The following is a 20,216-nucleotide window of genomic DNA, read 5'->3' on the forward strand; positions in this document are numbered from 1 at the left end:
ACTTTTGTGGGCGGGGATTCACTGTCCACAAACCTCATGCATTTGTGACTGCCTACACATCTTCGAACCGATTGACAAGCAGGTGTGACAACCGGGTTCGACGAACCGTTCGTCCAGGTAAACCCTGCTTAAGAGTAAAGGTACCCAAGGACTTCTGGGCATATTCCCAACTATAATTGCTTATTATCGTACAAAACTTGAAATGCGAGCAAAACGGTTGTTGTTACCTGAATATGCTGTTTAAGGTTCAAAAGTTTAAAGGCCGCTCATAAATGGCAGAGGCAAGGGACAGTGACATTGCCCTATCGAGCAGGACAATGTCCTAGAAACTGACCATATATACATATGATCAGCACCCAAGCCCCCTCTCCACCCAAGATAGGACCAAGGAGGGCCAGGCAATGGCTGCTGATGGCTCAACAAATAGACCAATAGACTCCCCAAACCCCCCCTCCTTGGCTCACAAGGATGGTGAGGTTGCAGCGACCAAAGAGACATGTGTTTGAGCGGGACTTGAACCCCGTTCTGGCGTTCACCAGTCAGGGAAGTTACCACATCGGCCACCACAACCCCAGCTATTTTTCGTTTGGTTGTTTATAGCTGTATGCGTTATTATAATTTTATCATTCATTCTCTTTTGTGTTTTATGGAACTAGAAGTTGGAATAGAGGTGGTAAAAAAGAGGTTAGTTTATTATAATAGTTTTTACAAAAGAGAGCTTGCATGATACACAAGGTACTTGATAAAATAATTTTGATGGGTAAAAATTTGGTGCTTGCACAATATGCAAGATCGCAAGTGTTACACGAGTATATGAGGTATTAATGTAATTGACTTTATTAATCTAAAAGCTCAAAAATATCTGCTCATGAAAAAGTAAAATATGATACTTCTTCTTTGTCTACATTTTTCCCACTTCCATGTGGGGTCGATGTTTCTGATTAGCTTTCTCCATCTACCTCTGTCCCACACCTCATCACTGGTTAATCCCTTTGATCGAAGGTCATCCTTGATACAGTCCACCCACCTTCGCTTTGGTCTCCCTCTCCTTCTCGTTCCCTGTACCTCCATTTCCATTACTCTCCTCCCAATATACTGTTCAACTCTTCTCATGACATGACCGTACCACCTCAGTCTACTTTCTTGGATCTTATCTGATAGTTTTCTAACTCCTGTGGTACCCCTAATTACCTCATTCCATATCTTATCTCTTCTGGTCACCCCACACATCCATCTTAACATTCTCATCTCTGCCACATCCATCTTCTTCTCTTCTGTCTTCTTTATTGCCCATGTCTCCGCTCCATACATCATTGCCGGTCTCACAACTGACCTGTGTACTTTACCTTTCAACTTAACCCCTATTCTCCTGTCGCATAGTACTCCACACACTTTTTCCAATTCTGCTGCTTCCTCTGGTCGCCTTGGATGACCGCAGAGGTAGCAGCAGTAGGGGATTCAGCGATATGAAGATTCATCTATGGTGGACAACGGGGTAGGGTGGGCTGTGGCACCCTAGCAGTACCAGCCGAAATCAGTTGAGTCCCTTGTCAGGCTGGGAGAAACATAGAGGAAAGGTCCCCATTTTTCATTTGTTTGATGTCGGCTACCCTCCAAAATTGGGGGAAGTGCCTTGGTATATGTATGCTGTATAAAACAACTGCCCTCAGAAACTCATGATGTAAAGCGGAGTATGTGACACAGATTTACTTATTATACTGTACATTTACAAATAAAGATGTACTGCGGGAGCGATAGGTGAACCATGATATAGTGAGGGATTACTGTATGTGCTTTGCTTGATCTAGTGTGAGACCAAGCACCTGTAGTAGGAGCAGAAATTCCTATACTGTATACCGAGACAGAGGCAGAGTAAGCGGAAGAAGAACTAGATGGAGAGCACATATCCTTCTTATTCTTACCATTTTTTACATTCCTCACACCTACTAAAAATTTTACATTGGTTACCTCTACATGCCTGGCTTAAGGACTGGGTAACTTAAATTACTATTAAAAATCTTTTTATAATTGCACCTCTCACAATAATGTGTTCTAGTACTTTAGGAGACATACATATATCTGATACAGTTACTGGATCAAAATAAATCCAAAAAAAAGAGAATTGTAGCAATTATGGTATAAAGACAGCATAAAAAAGTTAAATGAACACAGGTATGTGTTGTCACTTGGCTGGATAGCAAGGGTCTCAAGATTTTGGTGTTACTGGTAAAAATGATATTTTCCTTATAAAATAAATTTTTGAATATAATTACCCGGTGAATATATAATAGCTGACGTCTCCGACGGCCCGACAGATCCAAAAACTCGCGAGCGATCGCCGTGAAGGTTGCGGGTGTGCCCACCAGCGCCGACTATTGGCCAGATACCGCATATACTTGTCAATTTCTCCAGTTCTTCTCAGTCCGCTGGGTCTCTATCGGGGAGGAAGGGAGGGCCTTTAATTTATATATTCACCGGGTAAGTATATTCAAAAATTTATTTTATAAGGAAAATATCATTTTTAAATATTAAACTTAGCCGGTGAATATATAATAGCTGATTCACACCCATGGTGGTGGGTAGAGACCAGTATTAATACAATAAAGGCGTATATGTTCAAGAGTTTTTGACAAATATTTCATAAAAAACAAACTTAAGTATAGGTACCTGGTAAGGAAGCTGACTCTGATGATTACTCTGCCTCATTAGTCCGCTTTCTTCACGAAGCCCAGCCATCCTTCCAGGATGCTGAAAGACTTCCAGGAGCTGTTATATCCAGGGCGAACACCCCTATAACAGGACCTCATCAATACCCTTAATCTGGGCGCTCTCAAGAAACAACATTTGACCACCCGCCAAGACAAGATTAAAAAACATTTCAAGAGAAGATTAAAAGGATATTGGGATTAAGGGAATGTAGTGGTAGAACCCTCACCCACTACTGCACTCGCTGCAACGAATGGACCCAGGGTGTAGCAGTCCTCATAGAGAGTCTGGACGTCTTTTAAGTAAAATGAAGCGAACACTGACTTGCTCCTCCAAAAGGTCGCGTCCATAATACTTCGAAGAGATCTGTTTTGCTTAAAAGCCACCGAAGTCGCTATTGCTCTCACTTCGTGAGTCTTGACCTTAAGCAAACAACGATCTTTCTCATTTAAATGAGAATGTGCTTCCCGGATTAAAAATCTAATAAAGTACGATAACGCATTTTTAGGTTTAGTTCGAGCTAAGTAAAACTTAAGAGCTCTCACGGGGCACAGCACTCTTTCAACTTCATCACCTACGATTTCTGACAGACTAGGTATTTCAAAGGATTTAGGCCAAGGACGAGAAGGCAGTTCGTTCTTGGCCAAAAAACCAAGCTGAAGAGAACATATAGCTTTATTCATAGAGAAGCCGATGTTCTTACTAAAGGCATGGATCTCACTGACCCTTTTAGCTGTAGCCAAGCTCACTAAAAAAAGTGTCTTGAGGGTGAGATCCTTCAAGGAGGCTGAATGTAATGGCTCAAACCTGTCTGACATCAGGAATTGCAGGACCACGTCCAAATTCCAAGCAGGAGTTGACATACGACGCTCCTTAGAGGTCTCGAAAGACTTAAGGAGGTCTTGGAGATCTTTGTTATTTGACAGATCCACGCCTCTATGTCTGAAAACAGAGGCCAACATGCTCCTGTAGCCTTTAATGGTGGGAGCAGAGAGGGAGCGAACATTTCTCAGATGCAGGAGAAAGTCCGCAATCTGCGCTACAGAGGTACTGGAAGAGGAAATAGAGGAGGACTTGCACCACTCTCTAAATACCTCCCACTTCGACTGGTAGACCTTGATAGTAGATGATCTCCTAGCCCTCGCGATCGCTCTGGCTGCCTCCTTCGAAAAGCCTCGAGCTCTTGAGAGTCTTTCGATAGTCTGAAGGCAGTCAGACGAAGCGCGGGGAGGCTTTGATGAAGTCTCCTTACGTGCGGTTGCCGTAAGAGATCCATCCATAAGGGTAGACTCCTTGGGACGTCTACCAGTCATTGAAGTACCTCTGTGAACCAAACTCTCGCGGGCCAGAGGGGAGCAACCAACGTCAACCTTGTCCCTTCGTGAGAGGCGAACTTCTGCAACACCTTGTTGACGCTCTTGAACGGCGGAAAAGCGTAAGCGTCCAGGTGAGACCAGTCCAACAGAAAGGCATCTATGTGGGCAGCCTCTGGATCTGGGACTGGAGAGCAATAGGTTGGGAGCCTTTTGGTCAGTGAGGTTGCAAAGAGGTCTATGGTGGGCTGACCCCAAGTCATCCAAAGACTCTTGCATACATCCTTGTGGAGGGTCCATTCTGTAGGGATCACCTGACCCTTCCGACTGAGACAGTCCGCCAAGACGTTCAATTTCCCTTGGACGAACCTCGTCAACAGTGAGATGTCTCGATCTTTTGACCAGATGAGGAGGTCCCTTGCGATGGCGAACAGAGCGTGGGAGTGAGTGCCTCCTTGCTTGGAGATATACGCCAAGGCCGTGGTGTTGTCCGCATTCACTTCCACCACCTTGTTTCGAAGAAGACTCTCGAAACTTGTCAGAGCTAAGTGAACAGCCAACAGCTCCTTGCAGTTGATGTGAAGGCTCCTCTGCTCTGTCGTCCAAAGACCCGAACATTCCAGACTGTCCAGAGTCGCTCCCCAACCCAAATCCGACGCGTCTGAAAATAACACGTGGTTTGGGTTCTTGACTGCCAGGGACAGACCTTCTCGAAGACGTATATTGCTGTCCCACCAGCTCAGGCAAGTCTTGACTGGTTCGGAGATCGGGATCGAGACCGCCTCCAAAGTCTTGTTCTTGTTCCAATGGGAGTCTAAATGGAACAGGAGAGGGCGAAGGTGAAGTCTCCCTAGAGAGATAAACTGTTCCAGGGATGATAGCATCCCTAGGAGGCTCATCCAACTTCTCACAGAGCAATGGTCTTTCTCTAGCATGAGACGGACTTTGAGCAAGGCTTGCTCTATCCTGGTGGCAGACGGAAAAGCCCGAAAAGCTAGACTCTGTATCTCCATCCCCAAATAGAGAATCGTTTGGGAGGGAGTCAGCTGAGACTTCTCTATGTTCACCAAAAGGCCCAACTCCTTTGCAAGATCCAACGTCCATTGAAGGTCCTGCAGACAGCGATGACGGGACGACGCTCTGAGCAGCCAGTCGTCCAGGTACAGGGAGGCTCGAATCCCCGACAAATGTAGAAATTTTGCTACATTTCTCATGAGCCTCGTAAAAACAAGAGGAGCAGGGCTGAGGCCGAAGCACAGTGCTCGGAATTGGTACACCACATTCCTGTATACAAACCTCAGATACGGTTGAGAATCCGGGTGTATAGGAATGTGGAAGTACGCATCCTGCAGGTCGAGAGAGACCATCCAGTCTCCCTCTCTGACTGCTGCTAGGACGGACTTGGTGGCTCCATCGTAAATTTTGTTTTGACAACAAAAACGTTGAGAGCACTGACATCCAGCACCGGCCTCCAACCTCCTGTATGCTTCGGAACTAGGAAGAGACGGTTGTAAAACCCCGGTGATTGAAGGTCCGAGACTTTCACCACCGCTCCCTTCTCTAGCAACTGAGACACCTGCAGCTGTAGTGCCTGTCTCTTTGACTCCTCTCGATACCTGGGAGAGAGGTCTATAGGGACTTTTACCAGAAGAGGTCTCCGTACAAAAGGAATTTTGTACCCCTCCTTTAGTAACAAAACATACTCCCGGTCTGCACCCCTCTTCTCCCAGGCCTGCCAGAAGTTGGTTAATCTGGCCCCTACCGCTGTCTGAGGACGTGGGCAGTCAGACTCTGCCACGGGAGGACTTAGATCCTCTCCTCTTACCTCTCTTACTATCGGCACGAGCGCCTCCCTTACTGGGAGCTCTGCCACGAAAGGGCGGGATAAACCTAGTCGCTGGAGTATCGAACTTAGGTCTAACGACATAAGAGGATGAAGAAGGAGCAGCCTTACGCGCCGACGTAGCCATCAAGTCATGGGTATCCTTTTGTACTAGCGATGCTGCTATATCCTTAATCAACTGCTGGGGGAATAAGGCAGATGATAACGGCGCAAAAAGTAGCTCCGACCTTTGACAGGGAGTTACTCCTGCAGACAGGAACGAACAAAGAGTCTCCCTCTTCTTAAGGACTTCTGCCATAAACGTAGCAGCGAGTTCATTAGAGCCATCACGGATAGCTTTGTCCATGCAGGACATAATTTGTACAGATACATCACGATCGGCTGAAGAGATCTTCCTGCTCAAGGCTCCCAGCGACCAATCCAAAAAGTTAAAAACTTCAAAGGCCCTAAAGACCCCTTTGAGGAGATGATCAAGGTCCGAAGAGGACCAGCTAACTTTTGAGCGTCTCATGGCCAGACGACGGGGAGAGTCTACGAGGCTTGAGAAGTCTCCCTAAGCAGAGGCAGGAACTCCCAAGCCGAGAACTTCTCCCATGTCATACCAGACGCTCGCTCGAGAAGCCAGTTTAAAAGGGGGAAAAGCAAAGGCTGTCTTCCCCAAACTCCTCCTGGTCATCAACCAGTCGCCTAGTAAACGCAAAGCTCTCTTAGAAGAGCGAGAGAGCACTAGCTTAGTAAATGACGGCGTCGAAGTAGCTAGGCTTAGCGTGAACTCTGACGGAGGCGAACGAGGAGCAGCAGTCACAAAATGGTCAGGAAAAAGATCCTTAAAAATCAGCATGATCTTTTTAAAATCAAGAGAGGGCTGAGCAACTTTAGGCTCCTCTCCATCTGAAAAAGTCCCCAAAGGCATATCAGTTGGAAGGGGATCAGCGACTTCCTCATCAGACGGAACTTCGTCCGACAACTGCCGAGTCTCGTGATACGGAGAGACATGTCTAGGAGGCAACGCTTGACAGGCAATGTCAACAAGCAACGGAGCAGCAGCAACAGCTGAGGAAACAACGTCATGCCGCGGCTGAAAAGACTGAAAATCTTGTGACTGACAAGCAACAACAGCTTAAGTTGAATGTCGCTCGACATCACGTCGAGACTGCATTGACTGCAGGGTCTGAGCAGGCAAAACAACTTCCGACAGCGGTGACAGACGCTCAACGTCAGGGCGAGGCAACGGAGTCGGTCGGCGAACGTTAGTGCGGGGCTGCGGCGGCAGCTGCTGAACGTCAGTCCGAGACTGTAGCAAGGGGGTTCCACATCACGTGACTGACGTGAAAGACGAGGAAAACGACTAGCCTCGCGTTTCAAAGCACTAGAAACGTTAGTACTAACATCAAACGGACGAGAAAACACTCGTTTAGGCGGCTGAAGGCCCGAGTCACGTTAATCGCACTGGCGAACCGCAAGCAAAGGATCATCGTGAACCTGTCCATGCTCATAATCTTCCATAAGAGAAGAAAGCTTAGATTGCATGTCCCGCAGGACAACCCACTTCGGGTCAACGGGAGTCGGAATGGGCCGTGACGTCGGTAACGTCTGCGCTGGCAAAACATTGCCTCTACCGAGACCCTCGGACTCCGTGTTACGCTTTCGCTTAACGGGCGAACAGCCATCCGATGACTGCAAGTGGTCAGAGCTGTCCCAATGGCTACAGCCAGGATGCTGGACCTGTCCTGAAGGGACTGACTTTTGCTTTAAGGGCCTAGATACCTTGCGCCAAAGTTTCTTATGCGAAAAGTCGTCAGAGGACGAGGAGAACTTAGTCTCACCCGTCTTATGGTAAGGACGTTCTTGACGAGAAACGTCTGATACCAAAGAGGGAACGTCTGTACGCTGGTTTACACCTCTCGCCCCCTTAAGTCCTACGACATAACTTCTCTATGGTGTATGGGAGCCTGAAAGAGGTCTCGGACTAGGGGAGCGACAAGCACGAACAGACGAACCCTCGGTCGCAACACTAAACACATTTTGCGCACTAATCACTTTATCACTTAGATTTTCTGCTTTACCACTTTTCAACAACTTTACATCGGACATTAACTGATTACGGTCCGAGGTTAAGGACTCAACTTTCTAGCCTAAAGCTTGAATCGCTAAAAACATATCCCGCATAGACGGTTCATGAGTGCTAGCAGGGGGTTCAGGAACAACCACTACTGGGGAAGGATTAGGTTCAGGGGCATGGGAGGAGGAAAATTCCAAAGATCTAGAGGAGCTTCTCCTCACCCTATCTCTTTCGAGCTTACGAGTATATTTTTCATACTCAAGCCAGTCGAATTCCGACAAGACCACGCACTCCTCACACCGATCTCCTAATTGGCAGGATTTACCCCGGCAATTAGAACAAACAGTATGAGGGTCGATAGAGGCCTTGGGAAGACGTTTGTTACATTCTCTCGCACACTTGCGATAAACAGGAGAAGGGTCAGCCATTTTGAACAACCAAAGAAAATCCAAGTCAAAGACAAATTCATCAACAAGAAACACAAGCCAAAAAAAGGGTTTCAAGAGTTTTATTGAAGAAACACACCAACACAGCGAACGCCAATAAAACAACCAAAACAAAGTACTTCACCAATTCGGTAGAAAAACTCGAGGTCAACAGCGAGCGGAACCAACTTGTCGGCAAGACCGACAGAGAAGAACTGGAGAAATTGACAAGTATATGCGGTATCTGGCCGATAGTCGGCGCTGGTGGGCACACCCGCAACCTTCACAGCGATCGCTCGCGAGTTTTTGGATCTGTCGGGCCGTCGGAGACGTCAGCTATTATATATTCACCGGCTAAGTTTAATATTTAAAATGCCCATGTTTTGCATAAACAGCTAATTCCGTTCACTCTACAGCGATCTAGCATTGTAACAAATATGACAGATAAGAATTATGGTTATTTTTTTCTTATTTCAAAATATAAGTGTTCTTACTCCTGGGTAAGACTCACTATGATAATAATTTTCTTTTGTAATTTAAGTCTACACAGTGTTATATATCCTATAAATTTGATTTCAGGTCCCTGTCTTTATATGAGAGTATGTGTCACTCACTTGCCAAGAAAGTCATCTTAAATAAAGTCAGAGCTGCTATTGGCTTTAGCCGAGCTGATTATTTTGTAACAGGTATGTTTTAAGTTTTTTGTACAATAAATTTAGTGCTAAAACCATAGCTGAGAATAATAGTTGATTCTCACATCACTACTGTATATTATGGCATTCAAAATGGTAATCCTATATTGCAGAGAGAGATAATCTTTTTTTCATGAATGAAAGTATGCAACCAACTATACAATGCCTGAATATTCATTTCACGTATTCTCAGGTTACACCTGACTAAGTATGCTTCACTTAGATTTATAGACTATACTGTATACTAGTGTCCTTTTAACACTTAATGAACTCAAGTTTATCTATGCAAAATTTGTTTATATCTTCAATACTTTATTACATTTGATGTTCTACTCAACTCTGCTTTTTTTACCTTTACTTTGACACTGCTCTCAAATGAGAAGAGTTAACTATCAGTAAGAATTCAAAACAAAGTTCTGTAACAATCCTGACTGGAATTTTCTTCCACAACAAGTTGAGGAGCTTAAACTCTAATAACCCTTTACGCATTTGATCTACTTATCTATGAAAGTTACGTAAGCACAACTTTCCATAAAGACAAGGTTGGCACAGAAGTACCAGGCAATCTAAGAAGGGAAAAAGGCAGACCTATCGTCTACTTCAGTCCCATAAATCTTTTTTTTTTTTTTATACATATGTTGCCAAATTACTTCCATCCTCCACCCATTTAAATGGATAACTTCCTAGCATCTATGGACTCGAGAGTCACTTACTTCAGGTGTCATATAGGTGTATTTATTTTCATTGGTAAAGCCAGTCCTGTAAAAAACTTCTGAGTTTGGAAAGTGTCAGCCAGAGTGGTAACCAAACCTATTCTCTTTCCTCTTTGGTGTACCAAAACAACAAAGGTAGGTTCCAATCCAAGCAAAGCTCCACTGCTAGCAAGCTGTACTAGTTAAAATAGCAAGTATTTTGCAACTTATGTTGTTGAAAACATATTGATCCTCTTGAAGTCACTACTTTGCAAGTAGCCAATTTGCTGCTGTTCCTACAATCCTTGAGAAAGGTGTGTGTCAACATTTAAAGAGCAATGGTCTGCTCTATTTCTAACTTTTGAAAACAAAGGTATAGATCTTGACTGATCCAGGAAACTTCAACCTATGAGCCAGAAATTTGAAAGATAGGCTTCTAAGTACAGGTACTTTGAAACCTAACCAGCCCTAAAATGACAGCTAAATGCGAGTCCTTATTTCATAGATGAATTGATTAGCTATATAACAGTAAGTAGGCAGATGTATACAGAACTCGAGAAGGCCACTGCGTGGGGTTGCTAGTTTGTCAATACGATGACAATACCTGGGGCATAATCGAAGTAAAGGCTTACCGACAGTAATATTAGGATACTAAGGACTTAGCCTTACTAAATACACTAACATTCACTTACAAGATTACTTGCTGTGGCATTAGGTAGGGATAAAAGATATGCTAGTATGGAGTAGGATAAGGAATCTAAAGTAGGAATGAAAGATATTTAGCCCTGATCATATAGAGGTACGATGTTTCTCTGCTACACCAAATCAGTGTCTTCTGCACTCTCATAATAGAATGATACCACACAAACACTCATTATTTCCTCTCAGTAGAAATAACAGAACAATTAATAGCATTGTTTACTCTCAAATAATAGTAAAATTATAATTAAACATAAGAGCATCAGAACTAAGACTTCCTTATTCATATAGCCTATACAAATATATACAGCAATTACCACTCTATTACAGGTCCAGCTTTTGAATCTCTAGAGCAAGCATCCTTTAAAAAATTGCAAATCTAGGAAGTGATTTGCATCTTTTTCAAAATAAAAACCTAAAGTTTCTTATGGGTATCATCTTTCCAGAAAAGCTGGAATGGCCAAAACAAAGCTTTTAAATACGTTTTGGGCATTGTAGGTGAGTTAGATTAGGGGAAATACCCATACTGGCTGGGTAATGGATGAAGAGAGTAGAGTCAGTTTGAGGTGGGAGCCATCATAAAAGACCATGTTTGCATTCTGGGAAAATATGTAAATAACTTATCAGATTTCTAAGTTCCTCTGATGAGGATACAAACCCTTCATCCTTTAAGTAGACTCATTCTTTAGATAGGAAGCACTGTTTATAAAGATACGTGTTTTCATGCCTATCCAGAAATGTCAGCTTCCTTGTCATGTATAGTAGGGGAAGGATGACTTCTTGTCTGACATGACATATGTGATGTGGGATTAGGCAGCCAATAGTGCTGAACCATTGTATTTGTGAGGCAATGCTAGATTTCCACAGCCCCTGACATTTTCAAATTATAAAATCACAAGACATATGCCCTAATGCCCACAACAAACTGTCTGTTGGAATAGGAAGCTGTGGCAGGTGCATTTTTTAAGAAAATAAATATCTTGGAACAAAGCATCCTGTCTAGTGATTTCCCTACATCTAGTTTGTCCAGCTAGTATTATTATCATTGTTATTACTTGCTAAGCTACAACCCAAGTTAGAAAAGCAGGATGCTACAAGCCCAGGGGGTCCAACAGGGAAAATAGCCCAGTGAAAAAAGGAAATAAGGAAAAATAAAATATTTTAAGAACAGTAACAACATTAAAATAAATATTTCCTAAATAAACTATAAAGATTTTAACAAAACAAGAAGAGAAATTAGATAGAATATAGTGTATAGGCATTAGGTGTGAGTTGGAAGGTAACAGTAAGAGAGAAAGATCAGCCACATATGTCATTCAACCTTTCAGTATCGTAAACGTACTGTATGACAAAATGGTTTCTGACTTGGAATTTGGGTTGTTGAACATGTTGAACAGCCCCCAAAGGCATTAAAGGGAATGTATCCAAGAACCAGTGGGCAATATCTCCGAGATAGAAGGAAAAGGGGGTCTGGGACTGTTAGACACCTGCCCTCAATGCCTGTTCTCCTAAGAAATTCTAATGGAGAGCTAAGAGTGGGGATGCCTCTGATTTTGAGCTCTAATTTGGGGTAATGAGTCAACACTCTCAATTGAAGATTTGTATACTATACTTATCTAATTACAGCATGAAGCCAGTGCTAGCAGATAGCCATCAACATCTGGGTCTAAGATTTTGATTTCCGTTCATATGGTAATAAAAGGTCTAATGGATGGGATCAAAAAGGACTAAAATCTGCCAAAAGGACAATGAACCACAAGGCGGGTGCATTAATTGATCAACATATTACTTGACCTCTGGCAATCGAGGAGCCACCAGGGTCCTCCTCGGAGGCAGGGCTGACAATAACCGATTGATCATTCAACAAATCAGAATGAATGAATGATAAGGTTTACACATCAATTATGTCAAGCAAGTGTTGGAATGCATATTATATGACGTTCCATAAATCTGTTACAGCAAAGCATAAAAAGTAGAGTTTCCTGTTTGGGGAATAGGTCGATTACTCAGGCCTAGAAGAGCCTTCTCCTAACGTCTAGTGTACTAATACTCATTCATCGCAACTGGATAGATCTACCATTACATTCAAACATCTTGAAATGAAACTAGCTGAAAGCTCAATAATGTGGCAAATTGCAGACATGCTCCTGCCTTACCAATTTGCACAAAAGAAGACTTTTCTCCTCTATTTTTTTACATGTACTACTACAGTTGTGTCGTCCTCAAATGACTGCAGTCAGCGTAAGGAGTACAGCTTTCATTTCAGGAACATTAATGTGCAGGAAAGTTAATCAGAGACCATGTTCCTGACATGCACATTTGCTCCCCACCCCCCTTCTTTGATGCATCAGAGACAAAGTGCATCTACCAAGGATGAGAGTTCATTGGAACTCCTACAAGGAGTTTCCTTTTATCTCTCCATTAATGCAGCTCATCCCTTACTTCTTGATAGAGAGGAACCCAGACATCAGCAGATTGTCTGATGGTATCCCGTGCTTCTTAAAGTTCCTTTGAAATAATGAGAAGTGATCAAATGTGGATTCTTTCAAGTGGGACTAATTTTTCAAAGGACAACTGATGAACCAGAAAAAATCTACCAAAGTTGAGCTAGTTGCTTCTGAACAGACAAGACCTCTGCTGCTTTCCTGAACTTGTTGACCCAAGGATCTGCAGTAACTGTGATTCTGGAGTTATTATAACTTACAAGATGCCAGGGGAAGCCAGTTCTTAAGATGAATAAAGGATAGAGGCCCCCAGCATATGGACTCAAGCAGACCTCAAAGTGAACACTTAAGTGAGCACAAGTGCAGCAATCAATAATATTAAGAACATCATTTCAAACTGATTAGAGTCTTGGTGGAAGGGTCTATCAAAAATGGGAAGTTGACCTCTTTGATAGAAGCCAACATAGTGCATTTGGTTTTCATCCTAAATTGGGTTAAAGTATCATGTCTCTCAGAGTTTTCTCTGGCAAGACAGCTCACTGCAGAAGTGTGAAGAGCCATCCTCGACGATTTTCAGTGAGTCCCTCCTGGGTATCTCTTGGACTTCTCTTGAGTTAGTGTGAGACTTTAAATATCCTAAAGAGTAAGTTGGAAATTGGACCTAGGTAAAACAAGGGAGAAGCCATCCGTCTACGAAGGGAAGCCATTAATTGTACCAAAGAACTTGAACCAGCCATTACTCTACCCTCTGTTGCTGCCACGTTGCCCAATGACATGACAGTTATCTCACAAATCACAATAGTGGGAGAAGAGAAATGCCACTCTCAGTAAACTCTTCATTCTTCCCTTCCCTTCTCTCCTGTATGAAGCTGGAAAGGAGGACTGAAGGGGCTTACATGAACTGTGATCCTTAAACAAAAGGAGAAAAGAAAGATTTGAGGACCTTGAGAGAGAAAGGTGTGAATTGAATTGAATATGGGATTTAGGCATTAAGCCAAGCACTGGGGCATCAAAGGCCATTCAGCGCTATATAACGAAAATCATTCAATCATATCTGTACACTCACACCATTTAGTATCATTTTAACATTTAATACAAATCGTAACACTTTCATACAATAAAATCTAGATGTGAAATAAATAGGGATTAAAAGGGTAAAATAAATAAATAAATTAATAAAATCAATTATAGCTCGTAATATAACCCAATATTTTGTATACATTTTCTCAAGTTCAGGGTATTACAGTTTTCCCCCAGTATATCTCTTAACGGTTTGTCCTGGAGTAAATGTGTCCTCCTCTGGAAATTAAAAACAGGACAATCGACTAAAATATGTTTAACATCCATTGTCACTTGACAGGTATTACAAAGAGGGGCCTGTCTCCCTTCCCCACTCTTCATTGAATAATTGTGCGTTGCATGTGTATGGCCAATACGCAGCCTAGTTAAAATAATGGTATCCCTTCTACTTGTAGAATTACAAGATGACCATTTATCCACCAATGGGTGGATTTGTTTCAATTTTGTATTGGTGGTCAGTTCAGACCATCGAGCTTGCCACTTATTTTTACAGTAAAGATGAATCTCACTTTTAAGATCTTTGTAAGGAATCCTCAAGGGGGATGGATTACTTAGCCCTGAAGCTTCCTTTGCTGCCTTATCTACTTGTTCATTCCCATCCACCCCAACATGGGCAGGGACCCAACAGAAGTGAACACTGATACTCTTCCTAGATTGCAGAAGTACTAACCAGTCCTGCACCTCTTGTACTAGATGATGGCCTGGCATAATTTGTTTTAATGAGAGTAAAACACTATTGGAATCCGTAAAAATTGTATAAAAACTATTTTGGTTGCCATTTTTAAAAATATGTTGGACTGCGAGAATTATTGCGTACAGCTCAGCAGTAAAAATTGAACAAGAGGATGGGAGTTTCCTTCTAATAACAATATCCCCCACCACAGCTGCACTTCCAACTCCTGCAGCCGATTTGGAGCCATCTGTAAAAACATGTTTCCCATGATGTTGAGCAGCATGATTTAAAAACTCACTTTTCATTATCCTACTAGGTAAGGTATTTTTCCCTCCTGCCATAAAACATACTTTAACAGGTGGATTACACCAAGGAGGAGACTTGGGATATCCTACCTCTGCTATCTGTGCTGTTAACAAGCCTACTTCTCTAGCATCATTTTTCAGCTGTACTTCCAAAGGCTTAGGCACTCTAGATCTGTTAGGAGCCCGATCTAAAGGCGCCCTAACATATTTACAGTTAGGATTGTTTCTCACAGCAAGGGACCTAGCTAAAAACCTCAAACTCAACTCCTCTCTGCGAATGGAAAGGGGAGGTATGCCAGAATCAACATAGAGACTGTCAATGGGAGATATTCTGTAAGCACCTGTGCAGATGCGAAGCCCAGCATTGTGAACAATATCAAGTTTTCCAAGTAAAGTCTTTGTAGCTGACCCATATATTTGGCATGCATAGTCTAACTTGCTCAGACACAAAGATGTATAAATTCTGAGCAAAGTTGTTCTATCAGCACCCCAATCAAAATGCGATATCACTTTCAGAATGTTCAGTGACTTCTTAACCCTGATAGATAGGTCATTTATATGGGGACCAAATGTCATTTTCTTGTCGAAAATGACTCCAAGAAACTTGACACTATCCTCATATGGCAAAATACAATAATTTAAGAAAAGGGTGGGGATCTCTTCCCTTTTACGAGTACGAGTAAAGCGAATGGCTTTGGTCTTCTGAGGAGAAAACATGAATCCGCGAGAATTTGCCCATGCGGAAGCAGCATTTATTGCAATTTGAAGATTTTGGCATGCTTGTAGTGCAGATGATCCACTACAATAAATTGCAAAGTCATCGACAAATAGTGATCCTTGTATGCCAGGAGGTATGTGACTAATGAGACTATTAATTGCAACAGCAAACAAGGTCACACTCAATACGCTGCCTTGGGGGACACCTTCTTCTTGCATGTAGGATGAAGATAGTTCTGACCCTACTCTCACTTTAATGGAGCGGTTTGATAAAAATTCTTCAATAAAAGAGAACATATGTCCTCCTATACCCCACGAGGCCAATTGCTTTAAAATACCACCCCTCCAGGTGGTGTCATATGCCTTTTCGAGGTCAAAAAAGACACCCACCACCTGGTTTTGGTTAAAAAAAGCATTTGAAATTTCCCTTGATAACATCAGCAAAGGGTCTAGAGTACTTCGGTTCTTCCTAAAACCAAACTGTCTGTTAGATAAAAGATTTTTTGATTCTAGATACCACACAAGTCTGTTGTTGATCATTCTCTCAAATAGTTTGCATATGCAACTGGTCAAGGATATGGGCCTATAACTAGATGGCAGTTCTGGGTCTTTACCAGACTTGTGGCCTGGAATTACAATTGAAGTATGCCAGGAATCAGGAGATGTATGGGAAGCCCATAGACCATTAAAGGTTTCTAATAAAAATTCCTTGGTATCCACTGGAAGATGTGATATCATTTCATACCGGATGCCATCCTCACCTGGGGCAGTTAAAGAAGAGCTGGAGATAGCATTTTGCATCTCCTCCATACTAAAAGGCAGGTTAAAAGCTTCAGTATTTGAAGAAGCAGGAGGAACAACAGATGTTGATGCTCTAATTTGTTGAAATGCTGGGGAATAGTTGTCAGCACTTGATACATGAGCAAAGTGCTTAGCAAGAACCTCTGCTACATCTTTGGGGTCAGATATATATCTATTATTTTCCCTTAATATTGGTAGAGGCTTAGGGACGAATTTACCTTGAAGTTTTCTAATCTTGTCCCATATTTCCTTTGAAGGAGTTTTGGTATTAATATTAGATATATATTTCTTCCAAGATGCTCTCTTTGCTTTTTTAAAAATTCTCTTTTGTTTGGCACAGGCTCTGAGATATGCTATTCTATCTGCTAAATAGTTTTTCCTCAAGTATCTTCTGAAGCAAGTTCGGGTCACTTTTCTTGCGTTGGCACATTCTTTACTCCACCAAGGAACTACAGAGCGATGAGGTAAACCGCATGTTTTAGGTATAAACTTGCTAGCATTATCATCAATAATATTTTCAAGATGTTGATAGGCATGCACTGGAGATGTAAATTCATCATATTCTTTATCAGTGTGTGAACAGTTTTCATAAGCTGCCCAGTCTGCCTCATCTATCTTCCATTTTGGTGAACACTGAGAAGGAAGATTATGGACATAATTTAACATTATTGGCCAATGGTCACTGCCATGTAGGTGTTCATTTACTGACCAAAGGTAGTCCAATCGAATGGATGAGGAACAGATTGACAAATCAATGGCTGATGTAGAGTTGTGGAATACATCATACCTAGTTGGAGAACCATCATTCATTAGTATTACATCATTGTTGTCGATTAATTCTTCAACAAGATTACCCCATCTATCGCACACATTTCCACCCCATAAAGTATGCTTTGCATTAAAATCACCCATTAAAATAAAAGGGGCAGGAAGCTGATTGATCAAGTCTTGGAGGTCAGAAAGTCTAAGCCTTCTTGGATTACCAGCATGATCTAAGAGGAAAAGTTCTAAGGATGGTTCAATATATAGCGAGCATAAAGTAATTTTTTTCCCGATATGAGTTCTAACTGCACATGCCTGTAGTGGTGTATTGAGTGGGATTGTTTCAAATTTTACAGATTTGTGAATAATAAAACCTGTACCACCTTGAGCTCTTGCAGCTTGCAAAGGAGGGGATCTACAAAAATGATAATTGAGTCCAGGATTAAATGGTTTGTCACTGATCTTGGTTTCCTGTAGGCAAATTACCTTCGTGTCTGAGTCCCTGGTTAAAGTTTTTATTTGCTCAATGCTAGTACTTAGACCTCTGCAATTCCACTGGATGATAGACATTATCTTTTGTTATTATTTTTCTTTGTCTCATTTGTCTTTTGGGACTTTTCAGATGAAGCCATGTAAGGCCTGGAGATGGAAGGCTTTACTAGGCCACCACTCTTCTTTTCTTTCTTTCTAGGATCTTTATAAGAGTCAACCTTAGGATCATGAGCAGTAGGGCACTTACCTGACTTAGATGAAGGTGAGGATGATGGGGACCTTTTCCTCTTTGGAAGATCTTGTTTTCCAATCTCCATCAAATCAGGTAGAGATTCTGCCTGACACAATACATTTAAGGTGGTGGAAGCCACATTGGCTTCCTTGGAGGATTGTGCTAGAACTTCAACAGTTCGAGCACTTAACCCAGAAGGCTGGGCTACTACCTCTAGGGGAGATGCTCCTATCGGTGACAATACTTTTGGTGTGTTGGACACCATATTGGCCTCTTTGGAGGTTTGTGCTCTGGCTTTTATAGCCTGAGCACTTGACCCAGATGGCTGGGCTACTACCACTAAGGGAGATGCACCTGACGGGCCAGGTGCTGCCACTGGTCCCCCTGTGGTAGTAAGGGGTAGTGGATTATAATCTTTTGTTGGCATCTTAACCGCGCGAGCAAAATTAAGTTGCCGATTGAGTAAATGCTTTGCATAACCTACACTTATATGTTCAGCATTTGCTTTCAAGATTTGCAGCTTCTTCATTCTTGTATTCTCTACATCTTTTATCATTTGGTTTATGATTATCTTTACAGTTTGCACAGGTTGTATCTCTGTTGCATTGGCCATGTTCTAACAAAGAACAGTTAATACAGATCTTCGTATTATTGCAGTACAGGGAAGGGTGACCGTACTTGAAACAATTAAAGCATTGTAAAGGCCTAGGTTTATATTCTCGAACACGTACTCTTTCATTCTCAATAATTATATGATCTGGTATAACAGGGGTTTCAAATGTTAAAACTACCATGCTTGTTTGAGGGATCTTACTTACTTTCCAAACATTAGCAGGGCACATGTCCAGAATTTCTGGTTCTGAGAATTCATATAGATCTTTATCAAAAACTACTCCTTTACCATAGCTGAAGCTCATATGTGGTTTAATATCCTTAATAGGATCAATTTCTGCAATCTTCATGCCACAAAGCATGTGAGCTTGAGTATCTGATTTTGCATTAATCAAAACAGATTGCTTACCGTATCTACTAATATCCTTACTTTTAATTAAACCAACTTTTTTTTGTATAAATTTACTAATCTTATAATAGTTATAATTATCTATCTTTCCAGATGCAATTATCCATGTTGGGGGCTTGGGGGTTCTTACTTCTGGAAGTCTATGCTCTATTTCTTTTTCCATCCATTCTTCTGGTTTATATACCTCTAGGTGTCTTGGTGCTTTATCACATAAAGCCCCAGAAATCAAACAATTGTCAATTTTTATGCTCTCTAAATTTTTATTTGCTTCTAAAGCAATCTCAAAACTTGGAAATGATACCCAAGCTTCCCAAAAGCCTTTACTACCATTAAGCTCCATTAAAATTTCTTTGATTGCTCCAAATCTACAGAAGGCTTCATGAATTATGTCATAGCTACAACCAATTGGTATGTTTTTTAAGTGGAGAATTTTCAGATTTTTTGTTGGATCTGGTAATGAGCCAGAACCAGAGAGTAAAGTATTACGGTTATTACAAGCATCATTTTCCACCAGTGCCGATAAATTGTCTTTAACAACACTGGTCAAAGAAGTATTGTTGGAGGAATCCTTTTTATTGCCGAGGTTGTCAACAGAGCTTTCCCTATTTAAACAAGCAGAAGTCGTCAACGGTGTCTGGGGTTCGCCATTTGATCCAGGGGTACGGGGATTATTAAGTTTACTCATTAATTATTTTTTCAGGGGGAGGGAAGGGGTCATAATAACAATGGAAAAAAAACTTTTCAGGGGGAGGGAAGGGGTCATAATAACAATGAAAAAAAAACAATGGAAAAAAATATAGTTTAAGGGAGAGAAAAAATTAAGACTGTCTGAAATTCCAAAGAAGACACCGTTAGCCTTTCCTGGAATTAATTTCTCCACCAATGACACCTGTGAAAGCTGCTTACCAAATGTCCACTCCCTACCCTACCACAAAGGGATGGTACCACTATGATTAGAGTGGCTCAAGTGTATGCCAAACCCGCTTGATGGGACTGAGAGCATTTCAAGAATACAATCATCCCCACTCTAATCATAGTGGCAGGCAAACCGGACAGAATGCCGAGAGTCCTATCTCTATAAAATCGCCAACCCCTGGAATCCGAAGGCCAAATTTCCTAAGAGATAGTTCCGCGTGCCAGTATGGGAATACTGACACTCCTAGGTGTCCAAACATTTTCGGGCAGTTGGCAAGACCACCACAGCTCCCACAATTGATTTCGAAATAAAAACCGATCATGGATACAATGTCCCCTCTA

General features: G+C 42.0%; 1 protein-coding gene across 8 annotated transcripts in view; it reads left to right on the forward strand.

Moving 5' to 3' along the window:
- LOC137624320 (long-chain-fatty-acid--CoA ligase ACSBG2-like) overlaps positions 1-20,216 on the forward strand; it is a 196,536-nt gene that overhangs the window by 137,287 nt on the left and 39,033 nt on the right. For all 8 annotated transcript variants that reach the window (XM_068354989.1, XM_068354988.1, XM_068354987.1 and 5 more), the window contains exon 9: positions 8,929-9,035. In XM_068354989.1, the coding sequence (XP_068211090.1) occupies positions 8,929-9,035 (107 nt within the window). The remainder of the gene's footprint in view (positions 1-8,928; positions 9,036-20,216) is intronic.

Source organism: Palaemon carinicauda, chromosome 31, assembly GCF_036898095.1.
Source record: "Palaemon carinicauda isolate YSFRI2023 chromosome 31, ASM3689809v2, whole genome shotgun sequence".
Taxonomy (NCBI): domain Eukaryota; kingdom Metazoa; phylum Arthropoda; class Malacostraca; order Decapoda; family Palaemonidae; genus Palaemon; species Palaemon carinicauda.